The 21,288-nt window shown below is 42.1% G+C and overlaps 1 protein-coding gene across 1 annotated transcript in view; it reads right to left on the bottom strand.

Annotated features, from left to right (window-relative positions):
- Positions 1 to 2,789: 2,789 nt before the first annotated feature.
- The window catches only part of KDR (kinase insert domain receptor), a 30,354-nt gene continuing 11,855 nt past the window's right edge, over positions 2,790 to 21,288 (bottom strand). The window contains exons 14-30 of the mRNA XM_084204909.1: positions 20,762 to 20,908; positions 20,485 to 20,616; positions 18,727 to 18,833; positions 18,165 to 18,300; positions 17,797 to 17,901; positions 17,054 to 17,167; positions 15,727 to 15,815; positions 13,893 to 14,049; positions 12,339 to 12,439; positions 10,846 to 10,968; positions 10,593 to 10,704; positions 10,103 to 10,202; positions 9,881 to 9,986; positions 8,668 to 8,819; positions 5,360 to 5,456; positions 5,173 to 5,261; positions 2,790 to 4,326 (exon numbers count right to left, since the gene is read on the bottom strand). Of these exons, the coding sequence (XP_084061035.1) occupies positions 4,122 to 4,326; positions 5,173 to 5,261; positions 5,360 to 5,456; positions 8,668 to 8,819; positions 9,881 to 9,986; positions 10,103 to 10,202; positions 10,593 to 10,704; positions 10,846 to 10,968; positions 12,339 to 12,439; positions 13,893 to 14,049; positions 15,727 to 15,815; positions 17,054 to 17,167; positions 17,797 to 17,901; positions 18,165 to 18,300; positions 18,727 to 18,833; positions 20,485 to 20,616; positions 20,762 to 20,908 (2,072 nt within the window). The 3' untranslated portion in view covers positions 2,790 to 4,121. The remainder of the gene's footprint in view (positions 4,327 to 5,172; positions 5,262 to 5,359; positions 5,457 to 8,667; positions 8,820 to 9,880; positions 9,987 to 10,102; positions 10,203 to 10,592; positions 10,705 to 10,845; positions 10,969 to 12,338; positions 12,440 to 13,892; positions 14,050 to 15,726; positions 15,816 to 17,053; positions 17,168 to 17,796; positions 17,902 to 18,164; positions 18,301 to 18,726; positions 18,834 to 20,484; positions 20,617 to 20,761; positions 20,909 to 21,288) is intronic.

The raw sequence follows: 21,288 nt of genomic DNA on the forward strand, positions 1-21,288 counted from the left end.
AAGGTCTTTGTTGGTTAACTTCTGTCCCTAATAAATTTGTCAATTAGAAAGAACAAACGTTAACTTTGTTTTCCTTGCCCTTGCTGTTGCTCTGTGAGGTCCCACACTGCGAGGTAACACAGGGTGTGTACTCAATTATCAGCGATGAGGGGAAACCTCAGATGATTCATGGCTTGGGAATGTTTTGCATAAAAATAGCAAATTCCAACTTTATATCTGGAGGCTATCCATGCTACCCAGTTATGTTTTCCAGTCTTAGAACCATAAAAATAAATGCCATGAAGAGGAAATTTTTTGTCCCCAGTGTCAGCAGCTCTGATTGTAGTGATTTTAGTCACACACTCCTTTTAATAAGCACTTTGAATTAATAAGCACTTAAAAATTAATAAGCACAATTTCCCAAAAGTATCCAGGCATAGTCTTTTGGGATGACCGCGTCAGAAGACATGGAGTATCATCCTAACATTTTTTTCTCATGTGAAATGCACTTGCTTGCAATTGGAGACACATTAATAAGAAAAGCTTAGGCAAGGACTGGATTTGCCAAGATATTTCCATGCAAATGATGAGATACGTTTCACAGTATCTCTTGCAGGGAGAAGGACCTACCTACTATTCTTGAACAGCCCTGCATTCTTCAGGTGGGCTGTGTTTACATTGATAAGGGCTGACATGAGCCATCTCCAAGCCATGAAACTGCTTATTTCTGGCATGGCTCTGCTTGATTCCCCACATCCTAACCCACCAGCAACTACTGCTCACTCTGGCAGTTCCTCCGAACAAGAGAAGTCAATCCCATCACTGTTTCTCCTCTCCAACCCAGCTGCTCACAGTGATATGTTTGGATACATGATTTCCTAAGTGTCCCTTCTATTCATTCTAGCTCACTGGGCTCAGATCCAGGCTGAATTTCATGGATAAGGATGCTGATCCAAATGTTGACACTTTGCTGCGTGGCTGCAGGATAGAGATAAAGCTGGGACTGGCTTGCAAGGCATTTGCAAATCTGTGCATTATATGTCTGTTGTTTCATTGAAAATATCCCGTTTGGAATTTCAAGCATCCCAAAGACAGATGTGGCATGACTAGGGTTTAGCTGAATGTGCTGTATTGAGAATACAACAAAAAGTCCAGGTGTTTTAAAGGATGTAATAGCCATGGTTCAAGAAAATAATTGTGTTACTGGATGCCAAAGATATGAACACATTTATAGAACCTTTGCTTGCTTCTGACAGTGATTTTATGGTTTGGGTCGATTTTTTTTTTAGAAACTAATTTCCTTTCCTAGAGCAGGTGTGTGCTAGTTGCCACATTTTCCAGGCATATTTGAAACTATTTGGACCCAGAAGGGAGTTTAATTGGCTGACAAGGATTGTAACTGTGAACTTGGTAACTGACATGGCTATGTCTTGAAACTTCATTAGTCTGCATTGTGGTGGGAGGCTGTTCCAAAGGCACATGAGCACACAGATATCTGACTGTGTGTATGTGGCACATATCCTGCCTTACACCAAGCTGGAGAGGGAAAAAAGCTACAAAATGAGATGTCTAAACTGAACATCCCAAACCTTGAGGAATGCAGGTCTAGGGCAGATGGATAGCAATGACACACCTTCCTCTCCACCTCAGTGTCAGGACTCCAACATACGGCTCACCAAGGTCCTGCCAGGGTCAGTATTCCATGTCCATTGTGTAATAATAATTGAAGAACACTCTCATTAAAGACATTGAAAAATATTTCAGAGGGGGGATGTTAAAGGATGTAGCATTGTCTGTTGAGCATACTCTGCTGGCTAGACTCTTGCCTGGGAAGTAAGGCAAATGTCAAATATATGTGAAATCCTTCCTAGAAGGCCTTATGCAGGATCTAGAAAGCCTCTTCCTTTTTTTCTGTCTGACCTCCCTACTCCTGATTTCCTGGCTATAAAATGCTTGACATTTAGGGGGAGAAACATTTACAGCTTGACATCTCACAGCCTTGTATTTGGGCAATGCACATAATGTGTAGAGCATTAGTCCCATGTTCAGCCCAAGAAGAATTTAGCAGCGACATCTCTCACTTCCTAGACAAATGTTCTCACTGCACACTATCCTGTCTCATTTCAAACTGCAATTAAGAGAAGCTGAATTAAAGTCTGCAGTTTGGGGCTCAACTTCCCTTGCACTGCTTTTTACCATAAGCTGTTATGTCCCTAGCAGTGGACAGCCTTGCCCTCAGAACAAAGGCCTACACAGTGCAGAAGAGAAAGTCAAAAATTGGACAACAAAGTGAAAAGGTAGGAGCTTTAAGTATAGGTTTAAAATAAAGGAAGACTTCACTGCACAAGAGCAGGGACAACATTTAGTCTGTGGGAAGTGAGCTAGGAGAAACAAAAGTGGGAAAAGACGAATAAGGGCTTAAGGGAAAATGCCACTCCCCAGGCAAAAGCCACAACACAATTAGATCAACCATCCCCAAAGGAACATAATAAACTCTTTCAGAGGAGATTTATCTCATACAAGCAGCCTCTTCCTCTGGCCATTTCTCTAAAGGTATTTATTGCCAACTGCTAAAAAATCACTGAAGTTTCTTTACTACACGTGCCTACTACGTGTTTGTAGACTTGAAACAAGAAGTACTTTAGAATATATTCCCTGTCAACAGATATAACAAAAGAAAACAAACCTACTTGTAGCCCCCAGCTCTAAGTTTCCAGTCCCTTTTAATAAAGTGAAAAGTTTTAGCTATCAAAAAATTTTGTGACCTTTGCAATGCTACAGAACACAGATACAAAATATGAATAGTAAAATATCTGTTATATAATATATATTTATATTTTAATATATTACATTTATTTCTACATAAAGAGGCTATAAATACTGTATATGCCTTATATTCATGGTTCCCAGCATTTGACATTATAGCAAGTACAAACAAAAAAATACTTATAAAAATACAAAAAGAACTCAGTAGAAATAGCTTTACATTTTAAAATCTTGTAGTCCTCATTGTGTCTATCAATAGAGTTCTGGGACTACAAGAGCACAGGTAAGAAGTTGTCCAACAATTAGGCACAATTTCATCACTCGGAGGAGATCAGAGCTGCCATGAAATCAGTCACGGATTCCCAAGGCTACATAAACTGAGATCTCTGCCACTGCATAACAGACTTTATGTTTTCAAAGTGAAAATGTCAGACCTAAATCTGAGGGAGGGGGAATGAGATGAGAAGGCAGGGTGCCCTCAGGATGCCCCACCAGAACCACAGTGCTTCCTGTGGTCCTAGTGTAAATGACATTGCCTTTTCTACCTGCTGCAGAGGCTGCCCAAGGGGTGATCTGGGGGGAGGGGAGTATTTTCTGCAGCAGTTTCAGGCAGCTCAGAGGCAGGTAGGCAGCTGGCATGAGTGAGGGTGCTGGGGAGGAAAGGGGAGCAGAGCCATCCTCAGAGGTCAGGCATGGCCCTGCTATTTGAGTCCCATCACTTGGCTCAGTGCTCTGCCTTCTCCCTACTAACCAACTTCACTGAGAAAATGCAACTCATGAGGACTTGTACAGCAGCCTTTTTCCTCTGCCAAGGACAGAGACCATCACCCCACCTATATTTAGCCCAGCCTATGTTTAGTCTCAGGCCGTCAGAGTGCCAGAGCCTTGAGCTGGAGGTTCCTTTTTTTGTTTGTGAAGGTACAAGCAAGGAATAACTCTGAGAAACAAGAAGCCAGTGCCGTGCTGTTTCCTTCCTGGAGTCCAGCCACAAGGGGAAAAACAAACAAAAAAAGCCCCACAGAAGCAGGGATGTGCCATTATTTCGTACAAGTAGGAACAGTTAGGTCGAATGCCGTGACGCCGCCCGCATCAGGCAGACTCTCGACATCACCGGGCTCAGCCTGCGCCATGGGGTTGGCACAGCCCACGCACCACGGCCAGGGCTCTGCACCCTCAGCCACCTGCGTCTCTTGAGGAAACAGCCCCAGCCTGGCACAGCACAGTTTTGCTGCCAGATGCTTCTGCATCATCTTCAGGAAAAATAAGTGTCCTTTCTTAGTCCCACGGATGCCATCTTTCAATCCATCAAACCTGAATACCACCAGCCCAGGCAAGGAAGGCACATCCCAGGGGGAGCTGGAGCTGCCAGCCTCAGCCTAGAGCGGCGCAGGGCTCTCGTAGGGGAGCCCGTGGGCGCGGCAGAGCGGGGGCGAAGCCTCCTGCGCGCACAAGAGCTCGGTCTCCTCGCTGGAGTAGACGGTGGTGTCCATGTCATCCGAGTGGTATCCCGACTGGTACCCACTCGTCTGGTTAGAGGCCTCGGACATGACGGACTCGTTACTCTTGCTGGGCACCAGCGTGCTGCAAAAAACCATCAGAAACGGGGCTGAGAGAGCTGTGTCTTCCGGAGGGCAGGTGGGCAACACTGGATGGCAGCTGCTTTCCATCACAGCAACAAGGCTGTACTTAAACCTGGCTTCAAGCCTTTTTAAACATGCATTTGATTATAAGGAAAGGCCTTTTCATATGCCCTACCTTCACTAATGCATAAAAAAGATGCTTAATTTTATGATGATACAAGGAGTTACATTGCGACCGCAGATGAAATGGAGAAAAAGCTTTTAGAGGCTCTACTTCAGCTGTGTTGCAATTCTAACTGCAGTATATCTTCATCTGCACTGAAGTTGTTCTGGAAAAAATAATTCCTGAGAAGCTCTCAGAGGGCATACATGAGGTTTCAGCTCCATGAGTGCCACTGGGCTTCCTGTGAACTGCACAACAAAACCCCTGTACAATGCTCTGAAAATACACCCAGGTACATCCTGAAAACTTGAGTCCCAGCTATTAGGGGAAAAAAAAAAAAGAAGAAGAAGCAAACAAAAAACCAAGAGCTGTTCATCCTCATGTGCTTAGTTGTATGCACCAGCTCAGTACCTTCGAGGGGTGGTTAATGCTATTGCAGCTGATAAATACAAGTCCTTTCTGGGTGCTGACTGAGGCTTCCAAAAACTGCATTTGGAAGACCTGCCCTCTCCTAATACCAAATGCAGATGACCAGGCATATTGAGCACAATTTTGCTTTCTGTTTTTGAAAATACTTTAAGAAAAGATTTTTTTCTTCTAAACAATTTTAGAAACCAATCATCAGTCTTCTGACATACTGCAGTAAAAGGTCATATTCAATTCTATGTGGAGTCCAAGCCTTACCTAAAGGGCATTTTCACTTGTTTTTCACTCTCTTCCAATGCCTTCAGCTCTTCAGATGCAAGAACCATCCCACTATCTGTCTGGTTTTCCTGCAAAGGTGTGGGAAATGCGTTGAATGGAAAAAGATTAAAACCATCAAAAAAAAAGTACCAACAGAAGGCAGGTATGTATAAATAGACAAACTCACCTCCTGCACAACTTTTACAGTGGTTACCAATGGGACATCTTCAAATGTTTTCACACTCGCGGGGCGGCTTTTTCTCTTGCTACCTTGTCGGTACTGACTGCAAAGAAAACAAAACCAAAAATATTTTTGTCCACTATCCACAACTTGGCTGCAAACAGCACAATGATATCAGAATCCTTTTATCTCTCTTCAGAGAAGTTAATCCTTTTGTCAAAACATATTATGCAAACTTCAAAACATCTATTTATTGAAAGGGATGAACAGCTTAGAAAGTGGCATATTTCTGACCTTTTGCTCCTGACAATATTGATCTCTGAGCAAATTCTAAGAAATGGCTTTGAGAAAACAGCTTCTTTCCTCATTTACACTGGAGGGCTTAACTTCCTGCAAGCTTTGCTTAGAACTATAATAAACAGAGAAACCTGGAGCACAGACGTGTGTCTCTTTCTTTGGACTGCACTTCTGAGACCCCTGGCTGGACCTAGGACAACAACAGCAGACTCAGCACACTGCTGCCCTTAAGCTGTGGGGATCAGGACAGGGAGTGCTAAACCTCTCTTGAAGGCTCTTCTCCAAAAGAAGTCCTCTGGTTCAGGATGACTTCCACAAAAAATATTGGACAAAAAAATAAAATTGACTTTCATGGAGATACTAACACAGCAAACAAAACAGCACCCTCAGCTTTCTGCCTAAGTGAAAATGGAATGAAATGGATGGTGTCCCAGTTAAACAGGGCAAATTTATGTTCTTAACAGCTAATGAAGGAAAAGCCATGGAGTTAGTAGAGTAACCTCCATCCACTTGAAGTGCAAAGCTGGAGACAATTAAGAGCATTATTCCCCCCTTTTTCCCATTCTAGCTATGCTGAATCCTGCTTATCTCCAACAGACATTTATTTGAATTGGTGGGGATTTTTCAAGGTTCTTGAGTACTCAGGTTCCTCAGTACTCAATCACAATTCAGATAATTTTTCAAATATTAAACCCAAGTATTTGCTTAAATAAAATTTGTCCTAATGCTGGGGACACAGAACAATTCTCTAAAACCCTCTTTGGAGCAAATTTTCATATACTGAAAACAGTTGCTATATTTCCTCTCCATTTTCTCTTCCTAAACTTAAAAAAACCAGTTCTTTCAAGCTCTCTGCACTGGCCATGTCTTCTGCTCCTTTGCAGGGGTATCTAATCTATTTCCCATCCAACACTTCCAGGACCAAACCATCAAATGGACAATCTAGTCCATGCATCCTCCTGGACATCCTCATCTTGTACAACTAGAAGTTCATTCCACAACTTGCCTTCTGGGTTTGGAAGCTCCCTGTGTGCCTGCATTAAACACACACAGAGGCATAGAACTGCACAGCCAGTTTTCCAGGGTGGTGAGGGCTGAGAAGTCCAGCCTTGATCTGAGTGACCTCCCAAGTATGGGAGACCCACCTCTGCTCAGCCCAGACAAGAGCCAGCCTACAAGGGTTGTTGTAGAAGCATCAAAATGCATCTTCTCTGCTATCATCCAGGTCAATTATTCTCCCTAAAAATGAAACTTAGATTATTGTGACTTGATTTCTTCTTGACAATTCCATGCTGGCCATTTGCAGTTAATTTGTTTTCCTGTAGGCATTTACCATTATTTATCTGAACATTTATTCCAGGATGGTTCCTAAAATTCAAATTTAACTGATTGCAGAATTACCCCTTTTCTGTTCTTTCCAAGAGTAGGCATTATCTTTACATTAACTCTTCTATACCTCACCTGATTGTTTTTAATGACACTCTTTCAAGGTTCAGAAATCACATATTTATTTCCTAAGCCAAATATGGCAGATGTTAGGGGGTCCTGCTGATTTTAATTTATATCAACAACATTCTTTAATATTCTCCACATTTTCCCGTGCTTGCTATCCTTCTCTAGCTTTGATTTAGAGATTATATTTTTTCATAGTTAGTACTTTTGTGAAGATTGAAAAAGACATCTCTGAACAGATCAATCTTTTCCACTACTGGCATACCAAGATCCATGCCTACAAAATCATTTTCAACTACCAGAACATAAAAATAAAGCCCCTAAGCATGACTTAACCTCCTTACTTTGCCTCTCCTAGCATGATTGCCACAAGTGCTTTCACAATCCTGTCACAATGTAAGATGAGAGAAAAAGAGATCAAAGTCTCCTTAAAATGTCGACAGAGTGCTTTTACTTCTGTTCGTAACAGGAAATGGGGACAAGAAAAGCCATATAGGAAGTATTAAAAGTGGAAAATTAGTGTGATGTTTTCAGTGCTAAATCATGCTCTTTTTTTCTTTTAAACATGTATAGTTTGAACTGCCCCACTACTAAAACATGGGGTTGAGAGCTCAGCTGCAGGACCATAAGTTCACCTGAAGTGAGAAATGCATTGTGCCTATGTAATCTTTTCTAGGAAGACAAGAAAATGTTATCCTGTTCTACCCCAAATCTTTGGGAGCTCCATCTGTGGTTATAATACAAGCAGTGAGACAGAGGTCTCTGCTTCATGGAAACCACATGAAACCTGTGAACGGAGGTCATCTCCACCCTGGTGGTCACATTGCTCTTTCTACCCTCCCTCTTCTGAGATTGCATTGAAAAATCCAGGGCTCCCAGCATCTCTGGCTGCATTGGATGAGAAAATGCCTTTCTCTCTTACATTCCTCAGAGGGTCCAACATAAGCCCATGAAGTGCATTAGTACAAACTCCTTACTGGAAAGTCAGCTCTGCCATGATACCCAAGAGCATCTACCACTGAGGATGCCCTACGAGCCCACCAGAAGGAAGCAGTGGACAAAAACCAGTGACAACACTATTTATGTCACATTTCTCTTGGATATTTATTCATGAGCTGTTTTCCAATGTTTCACTTCAGGAGGAGAAATGCCAGAGAAGTTATTAATGACAGCTCTATCATCATTAATGTTCTTGGCAGCTGCAACACAAGAACACTGCGAACACAACTGCATTGGGCCAGTAAAACCTTCTGTGTGTTCTGGTTCTTAAAAAACAAACAACAGATATTTTCATGGGTTTTGGTTTTTTTTTGTTTGTTTGTTTCTGAATGAGAACACCAAGTCTTGAAAGGGTAGCAACAATAAAAATAAATAAGAAAATCAATAATTGGGGAGGTAAGAAACTAGCTTTTGCCTACAAAAGCTTTACAAATTCCTTCTTGTCCCTATGGAGAAGGTTAAATATGGACCAGGCAGCTGAAGTCTCTTCCTTTCATTTTTCCCTTCCCCCAGCATGAACAAAACCTTCCCAGAGGCCCCAGTAGGATGTCCACCATATAAAATACCTAATTCCTGCTGTGTTGTCATAATGGAATTTAGGATCACAGACTTCCTCTTCCTCCCTACAGGAAGCAGGTGAAGTTGGGAGAGAGAGACCCGAATCCTCTTCCATATTCAATGATACTGACAAAGGAAGGACAATGTAGTCTTTACCATCCTGTAGAATGCAGTGAAAAAACACAAAAATTAAATAGGCTGCAGAGACACACAGACACAAACAGATACATGCATGTACTTGGAGAATGCATCAGCCCAACAGGGTGGGTGTTTTATTAAACTATGAACGTTATACCACCTTTGCAGGAGCAGCTACATTAAAAGAAGAAAGTTTAATAAGAGCCACTTCCAAGTAGTTTTAACTTTTTTTTTAAATAAATTTTTATATAATATACTGTAACATAATGTATAAACTGGATTTTTATTGATGTCTTTGAAAAAATAAAAGTAGATCTCATTAATGTTTGAATCCCAAACAAAAATTAACCTGACAGTTTAGAAGGGCAGCATAATTCCCATTATCACTGAGAGGTTAGAAAGGGAGAGTCTGTCTAATATGGAGCACGCAGCCAAATCCATCCTCCTCCATTCAGTGAGCTCACATCTATGGCCCTGGCCTTGTCCACTTCCCTAGTAACTGAAGAGGAAGCCACAAGATGGAGAGCTTGGACGGGAGGCCCGTGTCCCCACCTGGTCACAGCGGGCTCTCCCACTGCACTGCCTGCACACAGGTCATGCCTTACTGCATTGATTTGCATGGAGCTGCTCACAGACAATGAGGTTCTTGTGTCCCTGTTTTCCAGGACAGCCATTAAAAGCACTGCAGCCCACACCCTCTCACACACAAAGATAACCATCTTTGGACAGTAAGATCAACAGGAGCTACCTGCTGGAATGCATCTGCAGCGTGCAGGGAAGTCAGCAGCAGGGCAGGGAACTGAGCCTGCACCAACCACTCCCCAGCAAAGACAGCAGTAGTGTCACAGGAAGCTTTGCTGGCAGGGCAGAGTGGCTCTTGGTTAGCACAGCACAGCCTCTGGGATTTTTACACCACAAGTCCCTCTCTGCTAGTCAGTGCTGGTCATTAATGGGGGCAGTGGAAGAAGCCCAGGCTCCCTGACAGCTCCAGCAGACAGGAACCAGCTGTGGAATGCTGCGATGGCTGGCATCAGGACAGATTCAGCCAGTGGTTTTAGCCACCAGAGGATACAGGGCACGTACCTGACGGACATTGGCTTGCAGTAAATTCCCCAGGTGCTCCACCAGCTCTGAAAAAGTTGGTCTCTGCTTGGGATCTCCATGCCAGCAATCCAACATTGTTTGGTACCTGGAGTGACAAAATCAATTAAAATACCATCATGAAGAAAACAGCACCCACTGCTTGCTCCTGCACCTGCTGGTAGTGTGGGGTAAATGAGGGCAGATGGAAGAAGAGTTTCTCACATTTCTGGTGTTGTGTAGTCTGGTGCTCTCATTCTCGTTCCTTCTTTCAGTCTTCTGCAAAATTCCTCATCAATTTTCACTCCAGGGTATGGTGATGCACCTAAAATGAAAGCAACAGTAATTTTAATGCATTAGACTCTTTAAATTTTGGGATTCATTTTCAAGCAAATAACTTACTATGGTTTGTGTTAATAAGACAATTTGGTGTATTTGGATATGTAAACAATTTATATTTATGATGGAAACAGCAACTGACTGAGTAAATGAGGCACATCATCACATATTGAAATTGTATGAAGAAGCATTTCAAGCTTATGTTCCTACATTTGCATTTTTAAAAAAAAATTGAGTATTTTATTTTGATGGAGAAAATATAAAGGAATTCTTCAAGAAGTAACACCAAAATGCCACAGAGGTTCCGAGAACACTTCAACTGCTTTCTTCAGACTCTTTTGTTTAGAGATGGCTCAGTAAAATTAAAGTGACTCACCTAATGAAAATATTTCCCACAGCAGAACTCCAAAGGACCATACATCACTCTGAATGGTATATACTCTATCAAAAATGGTTTCCGGTGCCATCCATTTCAGGGGCAGTCTGGCCTAAAAGCATTTTCAAAAACAAAATGGTATCACAGTTTAACAAAACACCGAGCTTCCAAAAATCTCTTTAAGGGAAAAAAAAGAAAAAAGAAGTCCTGATTTCATATGAATTCTCTATGAAACAGATAATCTGAAACTTACATCTCCTTTCCTGACGTAATCTGGGTCTTTGTAGATGTCGCGAGCCAAGCCAAAATCACAGATTTTGACCACGTTATTGTCTGACAAGAGGATATTACGAGCAGCCAGGTCCCTGTGGATGCACTGCAAAGAGAAGTAAACAACTTCATGTGCTGCCTGTCGTCACAGCTCTGTCCACAGGGCTGATTTCTTTCACATATGTGCTCTCCTACCCTCAAAGGCCAGATAATTCTTAAAACCTTTTAAGAAAAAGAAACCTCAGCATCAACAGTTGCTGATTTTAAGTGCTTTTTTGATGGTCACAACTGATTTGGCTCAGGGAGACTTATGTTCCCAAGTCCAAACATACGTCTGTTTATCCACTGTGCAGAGAGGGCCTTTGAAGTTAGCTAATTAATTATCCTAAGAAGCTAACACAAAACAGGTTCAGATCTGATTACCTTTAGATTTACTTAGGTTCACTCAAATCTGTGTTCTCCACTATTTCTCTGAAAAGCACCACACTAAAATGCTGACTTGATTCCAACACAAACTAATCTTTACTACAGAGAAAGAAGTCCACATCTCTACCTAGGCAGAACAGCAGCTTAGTTGCAACCCAAACACTTCAGAACCCAAGCCTCAATAGCCTGAAGTGAAAAAATAAAATAAAAAATCAGGCTCTGAAAGTGGCTTCAGATTTGCTTCTACTATGGACTGAAACTGCAGATTCTGGAAGCAGGTATTTTTACATTTGCACATCAATCGGGATGTATATGAGAGGCAGACAAAAGTATGATTTAGAAAAAGACTCTGAAGTCTGCTCTTGAACACCTAGCCAGCACTCTAGAGCAGTGTTGTATTTCCTGCTTCTATTTTCTTTTCTCATTTCTAAGTGTTTTTTGTTTCTACACAGCTGCAGGCAATTCCTCACTCTTGCTGGAATTGTCATCCTTTGAAACATGTACTCTACATATTCAGACTCAAACCATAGAAAAATACTTCTAGAAGGACAAAATGCAGGTGAGGTGCTGTTGACTGCCAGGCAAGAGCAAGAATCTCTTGGCAAGAGATTCTCCAAGGAGTCATCCATACAAGTTTCATAGCTGAGTATTGTCTCTCCTCACATTGCCCTTCCAATCCCAGCGCACAAGGTACAACCAACCTCCTCAGAGCAAAATACTTTACTCTTCTTTAGCTCCTCTTACCAGGGATTTGCCCCTAATTCCTTCAGTTGTCCTTTTAAGTCAGTTCCCCTCCTCCAACTACTTAACCATTCCTCTACGAACTGGTGGCCCATAAACCTTTTACAGATCACTAACATTTGTGTCAATAAATGCAAGGGCTGTTTCACTCTGTGGTATTAATGATTTGGGTATGTCTTAGAGCAAAAAGAAAATGTTGCGGCTGACTGCCAGTCCAAAGATGAACATGCTGTTTCCTTCCATAGACCTACAGCATTACTTCCTGCAGTCAAATAAATAACATGCCACTCTTCCTGAGAAGTTCCTTACTTTGCGTGAAGCCAAGAACTCCATTCCTCTTGCCACCTGGAAGCTATAACAGATGAGGTCCTCCATGGTCAAAGGGTTCTTGCAAAGGTCTTCAGGACCAGCTGCAAAGAATCAGATGACAGTCAAACATGCCCTTTGTCACTGATTTCACCAATAACTGCTTGTTAGGTAAAAGTCCATCTGAACCTTATGCCACACTGGACTGGAAGAGCAAATCAAGCACTTTTTTTTAGCTATATAATTATCACTAGCAACCCATTTTACATCAAACTAGTCTTGTGCAAAATAAACTTTGAGACGACGGGTTATACCTCCTTGCTTATTTCCAGAGGAAAGATTTGCAAAACAATCTCAAAAGAAAAACAACCAAAATTCAGCTCACAGATTCCTAGGACAGTAAAGCTTTCTCTGGTTTCAGCAGATGAATTTAGAAACCAAGGAGAGGGAGGCCCCACCTGGTCTTTATGAGGAAAGAATATGCCATAGGGAGAAAGACTTTGATTTGGCAAGAAGCCCCGCTAATTTAATGTAGAAGGACCCTAACCTCATCATCTGGTGACCTGGAGGAATAATGTACTCAAATATCCAAAGATACCTAGGCATTTAGCTCCTGCTGAGAAAAACAACTCTGTGACTTTGTTCAGCTTTTGATTTTAAGCAGACATCTACCAAGAACTACAACACTGGTGGCTAAAACCTTCACCATAAGTGCTCCTTCAGGTCTACATACTTCATGTAATGCTCCAGCTCAGAGGGTCAATGTTTACAGCAGGGAGTTCTGGAAAGGGACCAAGAGGGTGTGGAAATGCATGAAGTGCAGGCCTGACATTACCTATTAGATTGGATTGAAACTGCAAGATCATTCTCCCTGTTGACATTACTGATGCATTCTTTGCACTAAATGATTTTCAGTAGCAGTAGAGGTAGAGGAAGTAGAGCTTTCCTCACAACCAGTCTGATCTCACCCCTAGGTGAAATTAGCAGCCTCTGAAATGGCAGCAGTGAGTATTTCATGCTGCATCTGCCAAAGGAGAACATGGCAAATGCATCAGTGAAACCACTGCAGAGGATATGTGCATCCTGGGGAGGCTTTGAATGAGTGGATATTTCAGGCTTCCTGTTCCTGACAGACCACCTGGGCAGAGGGAAGGCAAAGCAAGCTCTCTGCTAATAAGCAGCAAATCAAATAGCATTTCACAGTATTTAACTTTTGGGTAGACATTAAGGAAATTCACCTGGCATGCTGGTGCATCCCTCTCTGCACTGCCTTCAGAGTTTGTACTCTGCAATTTCCCCTGAAAATACTGGGGTATTAAATAGACATATCTCCAAAAACTTCACACTAAAACCAGACCCTTTTCACAAAGGACATTATCTGGGGTTGGGCTGAGGGGTTTGGGATGCTGATCTAGATAATCCATACTCAGGAACTTTGGTCATCCAGAGAATACCCCATACGCAGTTTTGAGGGAGCTTCAGAAATCACACAGTCCCCAATGTCCCTCATCAGCCCCACCAATGACACATGCTCCAACACCAGAAGATGAATCCTACCATCCTCCTCTTCCACATCACTCAGGGACCGCTCCTCCACAAAGCCAGAGCTTGCTGAGCTCTGGCTGCTCGTGATGCTGTCCAACCGTTGCTTCAGGTCAGAAGAGACATCACCAACGTAGTTCTCCTTCCCCTGCCTAAATCTGGCACATTTGGTCTAGAAACATGAGAGGAGGGTGAGAAAAATCAGAAGCTGAAAGGGTGCCAGAAGGTGCTGCTGGAGAGGCAGTGATGCTCCCTGTGGTCTGTGCCAAGGTCACTGGGGAAGGCAGGGAGAGCAGCCCAGTGAAGGCATGACCAGCTGCTCTGCTCCAAGCCAGCTCAGGTCGGGGCACTGGGCTGGTGCACTGCTGGTACCAGCAAAACCCAACCCATGGCCATGGCAGGCTCGCCAGCTGGAGCACCCTCTGCCACTCCACAGCACAACTTTCTCCTGCTTTCACAACCTCCCAGCCAAACCCCAGCAGCATCTCCACATGCAGGTGACTAAATGCACACTGAGGAGCTGGTGTCCTCAGCCCCTGGTGCCCCCCACTTGTGAAAACCCTCTTGTAAACTCCAGCCTCTCTGTACTGCTATGGCTTTACCTCCTGCTGCTGCAAAGGCCCTTCTGCTAAACCTCTACCTTGGCCAAAACCCTAATAGCCATCAAAATCTGACTTATTTCCTTCTTCCCCTAAGCCACTGCATGCCTCTAGGGAGGAATCCAACCCCACAGGTATCCTCCAAAACATTTCCATTTTCTTCTGCTTTGGTTTAGTGATGTTTTCCCTGGCAGGGCTGGTTTTTAACACTGCCAAATCCCATCCCCACTGCTTGTGTAAGGAAGGGTCAGCACTCTCATGAAACCCTGTCTCTTACTTCAAGGCCTCTCAAGATACTTGTTTATCTTTTTACCTCACAAGAAGATGCAGCGAGTTGCCTTTGCCAATACAATATAGTAAACAATGTCTCCAAGGATAAAGAAAAATAACTCCCTGGAGAGCCAACAAGCAGTGGGAAGAAGCTCTGATCTAAACACAACAGCTGTAGGAAGGCTCAAGTCTACCAACATGACAGAGTACAGCCCAGGGGCCTCCCTCTTGGCTGTGGGTGGAAAAGGGTAGGGTCCCCAGGGTGACCCTGAGTGCTGGCTACACACAGCCAAGTTCCTCATACAGCAATCTGACCCTCAGAGAGCATGGATCCTCCAGATGGATGCTCCCCATAAACAAGACTTCTCTCAGAGGTGCCCAGAAATGAGTTTGAAAATGCCAGTCTCCACCATCCCACTTCTTTCAAATCAGGGTGCTGTTATGGGGCTCCTTTTTGCAAGGACTCAGGAGGTAAAAATGAGGTACATCGATTATACAAAACTATTAACAGCAGAACAAACGTGCAGCCTCGTTCAGCAATGAGCCAAGGGGACAGTAGAACAGATAATCATGTGACAGCAGATACCTATGGCTATCTGGTGGATATATACACTAAGCAAGGAGTGCAGTTATTTAAGGTGGTCTGGAGCTTAACTAAGAAAGGAAAAAATTCAGGCTGATAATCAGAAAAAACTTCCTGAAAGATACAGCCAAGTGTAGAACAGTCTGCCAAAGGAAATAGTGGAAGCCCAGTTCCTTTGCACATTTTAAGCTAACAATAACAAAACAACTACATTGCAGGGGCCAGGGGAAAGACTAAATGACCTCTGATGTCTTTGCCATCTCTCATTCCCATGAGAAGTGCTAAGACATTCAGTGTCCCCAAGGACTGCCGCTTCAGTCTGCACTAGAAAAAGAAACATTGTGTGTGGAAAAAACCCACCAAACCAAACATTTCACTCTTAACCTTGACTCCTTACCTTGTAGGGGATAAATTCACTCCTCTTGCTCCGTAGGTAAGCGGACAGATTTCCAAACTTGCAATATTCCACAATCACCATGAGTGGCCCTGTACAACACATAAAGACCATTTATAGACCATTTATATCTCACAGCATAAATTCTGGCTAGAAATACATACAGTTCAAAGAGCATTCCAATAACCAAAGGGTTTTTTTTAAAATATCAGTAATTAAAAAAAAAAAAAAAAATCTGATCAACGCCTCAAAATTATTCATTTTTCTGCCATTGAAAGGAAGAAAACAAAGCACATAATTTTGAAAATCATGGGCTTAATTTCATGTGTCAAAAAGTATAGTGGTGTGCTTATATTTGAAATGCCAGTAACAGCCAAATTAATTAACATTGTAAGGATGCAACATAAATATTTGAAAGAGCTTCAGTGCAATTAACCTCTGCAATAGAATACACATGTGATTATCCATGCATTTTTCTACAGGTGATTAAGGTACTAAACATTTAAAACTAGAAACTTGGTTTCAGACATAGATGCCTTAATGTACAATCTAAATATGGTATTGCATGTTCAAATTTATTTCATATAGGCATACGCTATGGTGATAAATTTTCATCCTAGGTTCCACATACTGGCCATCTCTATTTTATTATGGAATAAACAAGGAAATAAATATTTATGGATTATGTTTCCTTCAACTACTGACTTCTGTCATGGAACTTTACAAATTAAATTTTCATCCCACAGTAAGCCAACAAGTCAGCGTCCCTGAAAAATTATTACTGAGTTACTTTACATTGAATTTCTTCCAAATTAGTTTGTAGTACTGGGTTTGCTAAACAAAACATCTGTCTCTGATTATAAAGTGAAATAGATTCATCTACCAGAGCTGGACTCCAAATTGCAATCTCCCCTCCTACACACACACAGAGGCACCAAGAGCTCATCCAAAGACAGAGAGGGGAAGTCCCAACTCGCAGTCACCCTGTAGCTGGTGACAAGAGTAAGAGTAACTTGTTAAGTCTGGTATTAGTTTGGAAGTCTGTTACACATGGGCTGCCTACTATAAACATGGATCTCAAGTACAGAAAAGCAAAATAATCGAGCAAATAAGGAATGGAGCTGCATGGCCCTTATTCCACCCTTACTTCAGCTTTATTCCACCTCTGGACCTGCTCACTCTTATCAGACTTTTTTGTATATGTGTGTGTACACGTTAGGAAGAACTACTCTTTCCAGTCCTTAGTTTTGAATTTCAACTGTCTATGCAGCAGAAATGGTAGAAATAGGGTTTTCACTAGCACCTTCTCACCCACTAAGAAGTCACTCACCTCCTGGCTTTGTGCAGGCTCCAAGCAAATTGACAACATTGAGATGATGGCCGATATGAATGAGTATCTTCAGCTCTGACATAAGTGCTCTGTGCTCACTATGGGTTGCCCCTTCTGCAGAGGTAAAGCAACACAGGTCAGGAGCATCACAGACAGAAAGGTTTTGCCCTCCTCCCCATTCTCTTCTGGTATTTAAGCAGCCCATCAAGTGAGGAGCCTTGTTGGCTGGTAGGCTGTGTCAGCTATGCCAGTACAGCACAGGGTGGAATACAGCCCCCAGCTGCTGGCAGCCCCATTTACTGCCCCATTATGTCTTCTTTAGGAACAATGTGTCTGGGAACCACACTTTTCATTTTTCCTGTGGCAAGTGTGAGGCAGTATAATATGATTTAAAGTGAGGAGAAAGCTATTCCAAACTACAACTCAGTTTGGAGCGTGCCTAAGCCATTGTCTTGAGACTTGCAGAAAGCTTCCAACGAGGATGCATAAGGGACACGTGCAAATTGATTGCAGGAGAAACTTTACTCTCTGAACCTAAGTAGAATTATAAAGCAGTGGCTAGGAAAGCACAGCTGCATTGTTCCAGTTAACAATGAGGGAAAGACATGTACTTTTGCTAATAATTTCTTCGTGATAGCAGCCATTAAGCTTAACTTTTACAATGATGGGTACAATGGTTATAGTGTTGACAAAGATCCCCATATTGTATATATTCAGGTTGAAGTTCTAGCCATTATTTTTACCTTTAAGCATTTTCACTGCCACTGTTTTGCAGGTAGCAGTTTTGTCAATCCCAAATGCATCTGCTTCTATGACCTGGCCAAAAGCTCCACGTCCAAGAGGTTTACCTTGAAGTGAGAACACAAGCATATCTGCTTGACACAGCAGGAAAAAGTTGTAGAATAAAAAAGCTACTCCAAAATGAGTTCATGAAGCAGAAATTAACAAGAGGACTTAAAAGGTAGATAGGATGCACCATATCCAATGGGAACACAGAGCCCACCCATGGATCATGCAGGTGAGCAGCCCTGTGGTGAGCCAGGACCCAAAACAGCCCCCAGCACAGTGCTGGCTGCAGTATCACTAAATGGCTCATGCCATGAAAACTCACCTAGCTTGAGCCGGTCTCTGGGAAACTCCCACTTGCTGGCATCGTATGGGAGCCGCTCACAGTGCTCGTCTATAGGGACTTCATCGGGATCCATGATGATTGACAAGTAGCCAGTCTTCATGTCCCCTCCATTGGCCTGGAAAATGGTATTAGTTGCAGTTGCACAGTTTTTTGCTGGCAATGTGCAGGCAAATTGCCATTTTCTCGCTTTAGAGTATTTCATTAGTTCCCAGAAATGCCAGGCTACCATTTCGCTACACCATGTCATCATGAGTGTGATCATTGTTAATTACTTGTACTTTTTTTTCTGTCACCCTCTTTTTCCTTTTTTTTTTTTAATAAACAGAACCAGATGAAACATTTTTCTCTTGCAAGGGCCCGTTCAATTAAAAACAAATTTCTGCGCCCCCGGTTCCAGGCAAGAATGTTATGGCATGGAGAGAAAAAATGTGTCTGTTGATTTAAGAACAATGGAAAGAAGCAACACAAAAGGCCTCAAGTCAGCTCTCATTTGTCATGCAAGACCAGTGCTGATAGGATGGTATGAGAATTTTTTCATTACCCGCTTAACGGTCCGGAGGATGATTACAAGAAGCAACCAGAAGAACATGGCAATCACTGCAGTGCCAACGAGGATAATGAGCTCCAGATTTGTTTTCTCTTCAGCGCCTGGGAAGAAATAAATGAATATTTGAGTGATAGTTGGAAGCGTATTTGTTTTGTTCATTCATTAAAGTAAAGAACGGAGGTCCTTGTTCTGAAGATTCGTTTTAAAAGTGCAACATGGAGCAAGGAAACGAAAGCAAAACAAAACAAAAAGCTTGGGGGTTTATTTTGGAATATTACAGTTTCATGCTGTTTTACACACCATCACATTTCTCAGCATCAACTTTGTTCCAAGGACTGTGTCTGAACATTTGGCAAATATAAAAATGTAAAATCTACATTTTGGAAAAAAATAATTGTTTTAGAATACCAAAAAGTAATTACTCTTTCTTTAGAAACCAAAAAACCGCCCTCATCATATAGAAAATAAAGAGCTGCGAGATTGACCTAGAGAACAATCTCTCTCTTGTCTCTTGACATCATTCAGCTGGGGCATGAAAAATGTGGTTCTACAAGAACACATGATAATAAGGTCTTATTTACAACGTTCCTTTTTCTGTAAAATAGTGGCCAGCAGATACCATTTGAACACCTTTCAGTGCAGAGACACAGGTCTCCTCTTCAGCCCCTGTTTGGGATATCATGCTCCTGTATTTCATCCCTTGCACCACTGAGATTTTCCTACACAGCAGCACACTCCATTGCATGACCCCCATGAGCTGCACTATAAATTTTTTGGAGTGAAGCAGTATGTCCTACACAAATTTCAAACTTCTACAGATGTGCCCCAGCCATATTTACCACATCAGCTGAAATCTACATCAACATCATCCAAACATTTAAACATCTTGCCCAATATCTAAATATCCTAAAGGGATCTGCAAGAATAACATGATATTTCTTTAATTACCTTAATGGCACGGATCAGACAACCACCCTAACCTTTAAAGGCAGAGGTGTGTGAAGGGCTCAGTGACTAAAGTATGCAAATGTACTAATGAATAAATGAATGAATGAACTAATATAAAGAGCAAGGAGCTTTTAGCTTGAGGCTTCTTGTTGCAACTCTGAGCGGAAAGTCCACCGTGGTCCCAGCTACCCACACTGCAGACTAACCTCTTGCTACCATTTATTGTTTGTCATTGCAACTTGCATTTTGGTGTGCCACAACAGGACTAGAACAAGTGAGAGATGGGTCTCACAAATGCTGCTTTCAGCTGGACCAAGGGTGAAGTCCCCTAATTCAAAATCACTACCTGTTTCTCTGAAATGGGACAGCAATCACAACAGACTGCAAAAAGTCTTCACTATGTTTTCCTTAGGTGCTGTGAAAGCAATTACGTAATTTTAAAAGGTACAGCATACTATGCTAAAAAACATAGTATGACAATTATGTTACCTAGACAACAGAGATGCCCCAGGATATCTGCATATTTATGTAGCTCTGTTTTATGGGTTTGCATGTAATATAGATTGGCAGAGTTTTCAAGTAAGAGATCCAGTTTTTGTTGAAATGCTCTAAGCAGCATAGTGGAGAAAAAAGCATCAACCTCAACAGCTATGACAGCACCCAGTTTCAGCGTGATAGGAATGGACAGGACTTTTCACAAATTTAATAGTATATTTTCAGATCTTCCATCAGGATAGCCAGCAGATATTGTTTCTAGTTATTCTAAAGATTTTATGCACAATCTGGGAAGAAGCTAATACCAACCTTCCACTGAAAAAAAAGCCACTGCTTTGCTGCATCCGAGGACATTGCATGCAAGGCAGGTGTACAGCCCTCCATCTTCTTTCCTCACTCGACGGATGGTTAGTGTTTTGTTCCCATCTTTCAAAACAATGCCTGGGAAAAAATATGATTCTTAGTTTTGCTATTTTTATGCCACTTTTGGTTAAGAATTCAAAATGAAACTTTTCATGGTGAAAATCAGCAGTCAGTCCCACAAAAGAAAGCCTTTTAATGATAATAGTAAATGAGTAATCCTCACCTGAATCTTCCACAAGTGTCTCGTTATTTTTAAACCACATGATGCTTGGAGGAGGAATGCCATTCACTGCACATGACACTTCTATAGTTTCACCAATATTTGTTGTTTGATTTTCCAGATTTCCAACAAGTGTGGGTGCCATGGGCTCTGTTGGTTTGAAAATACAGTAAAATTACTGTTTATTAAGAAAAAGATCAATTTTTTTCAGTAGTAGCAGTTCATGTCCCAGTAACAAAGTCTCAAATCCTTTTATTACCCCAAGAGCCACAGCGTTCATGTTAAGATCATAGTTCAACTTCCACATGACATGAAAAAATTATAATAGCCAAGAAAATTTCAACAGTATTGATATAACCTGCTTTAGCTGATTTAATTTTTAACTGCTCAGGCTGCTGAGGGAAGAGGGAGTAGTTGAGAAATTGCTTCCCTCGCATTTCTGTGTCCAGAGTCCTTATGAGAGGTTTGACACTCTTGGTCCATTAAATGTCCATTCAGGACAGGCCATGAACATGCATAAGTATTTTCCT

Source organism: Fringilla coelebs (assembly GCF_963513975.1).
Source record: "Fringilla coelebs genome assembly, chromosome: 4".
NCBI classification, from domain to species: Eukaryota; Metazoa; Chordata; class Aves; order Passeriformes; family Fringillidae; genus Fringilla; species Fringilla coelebs.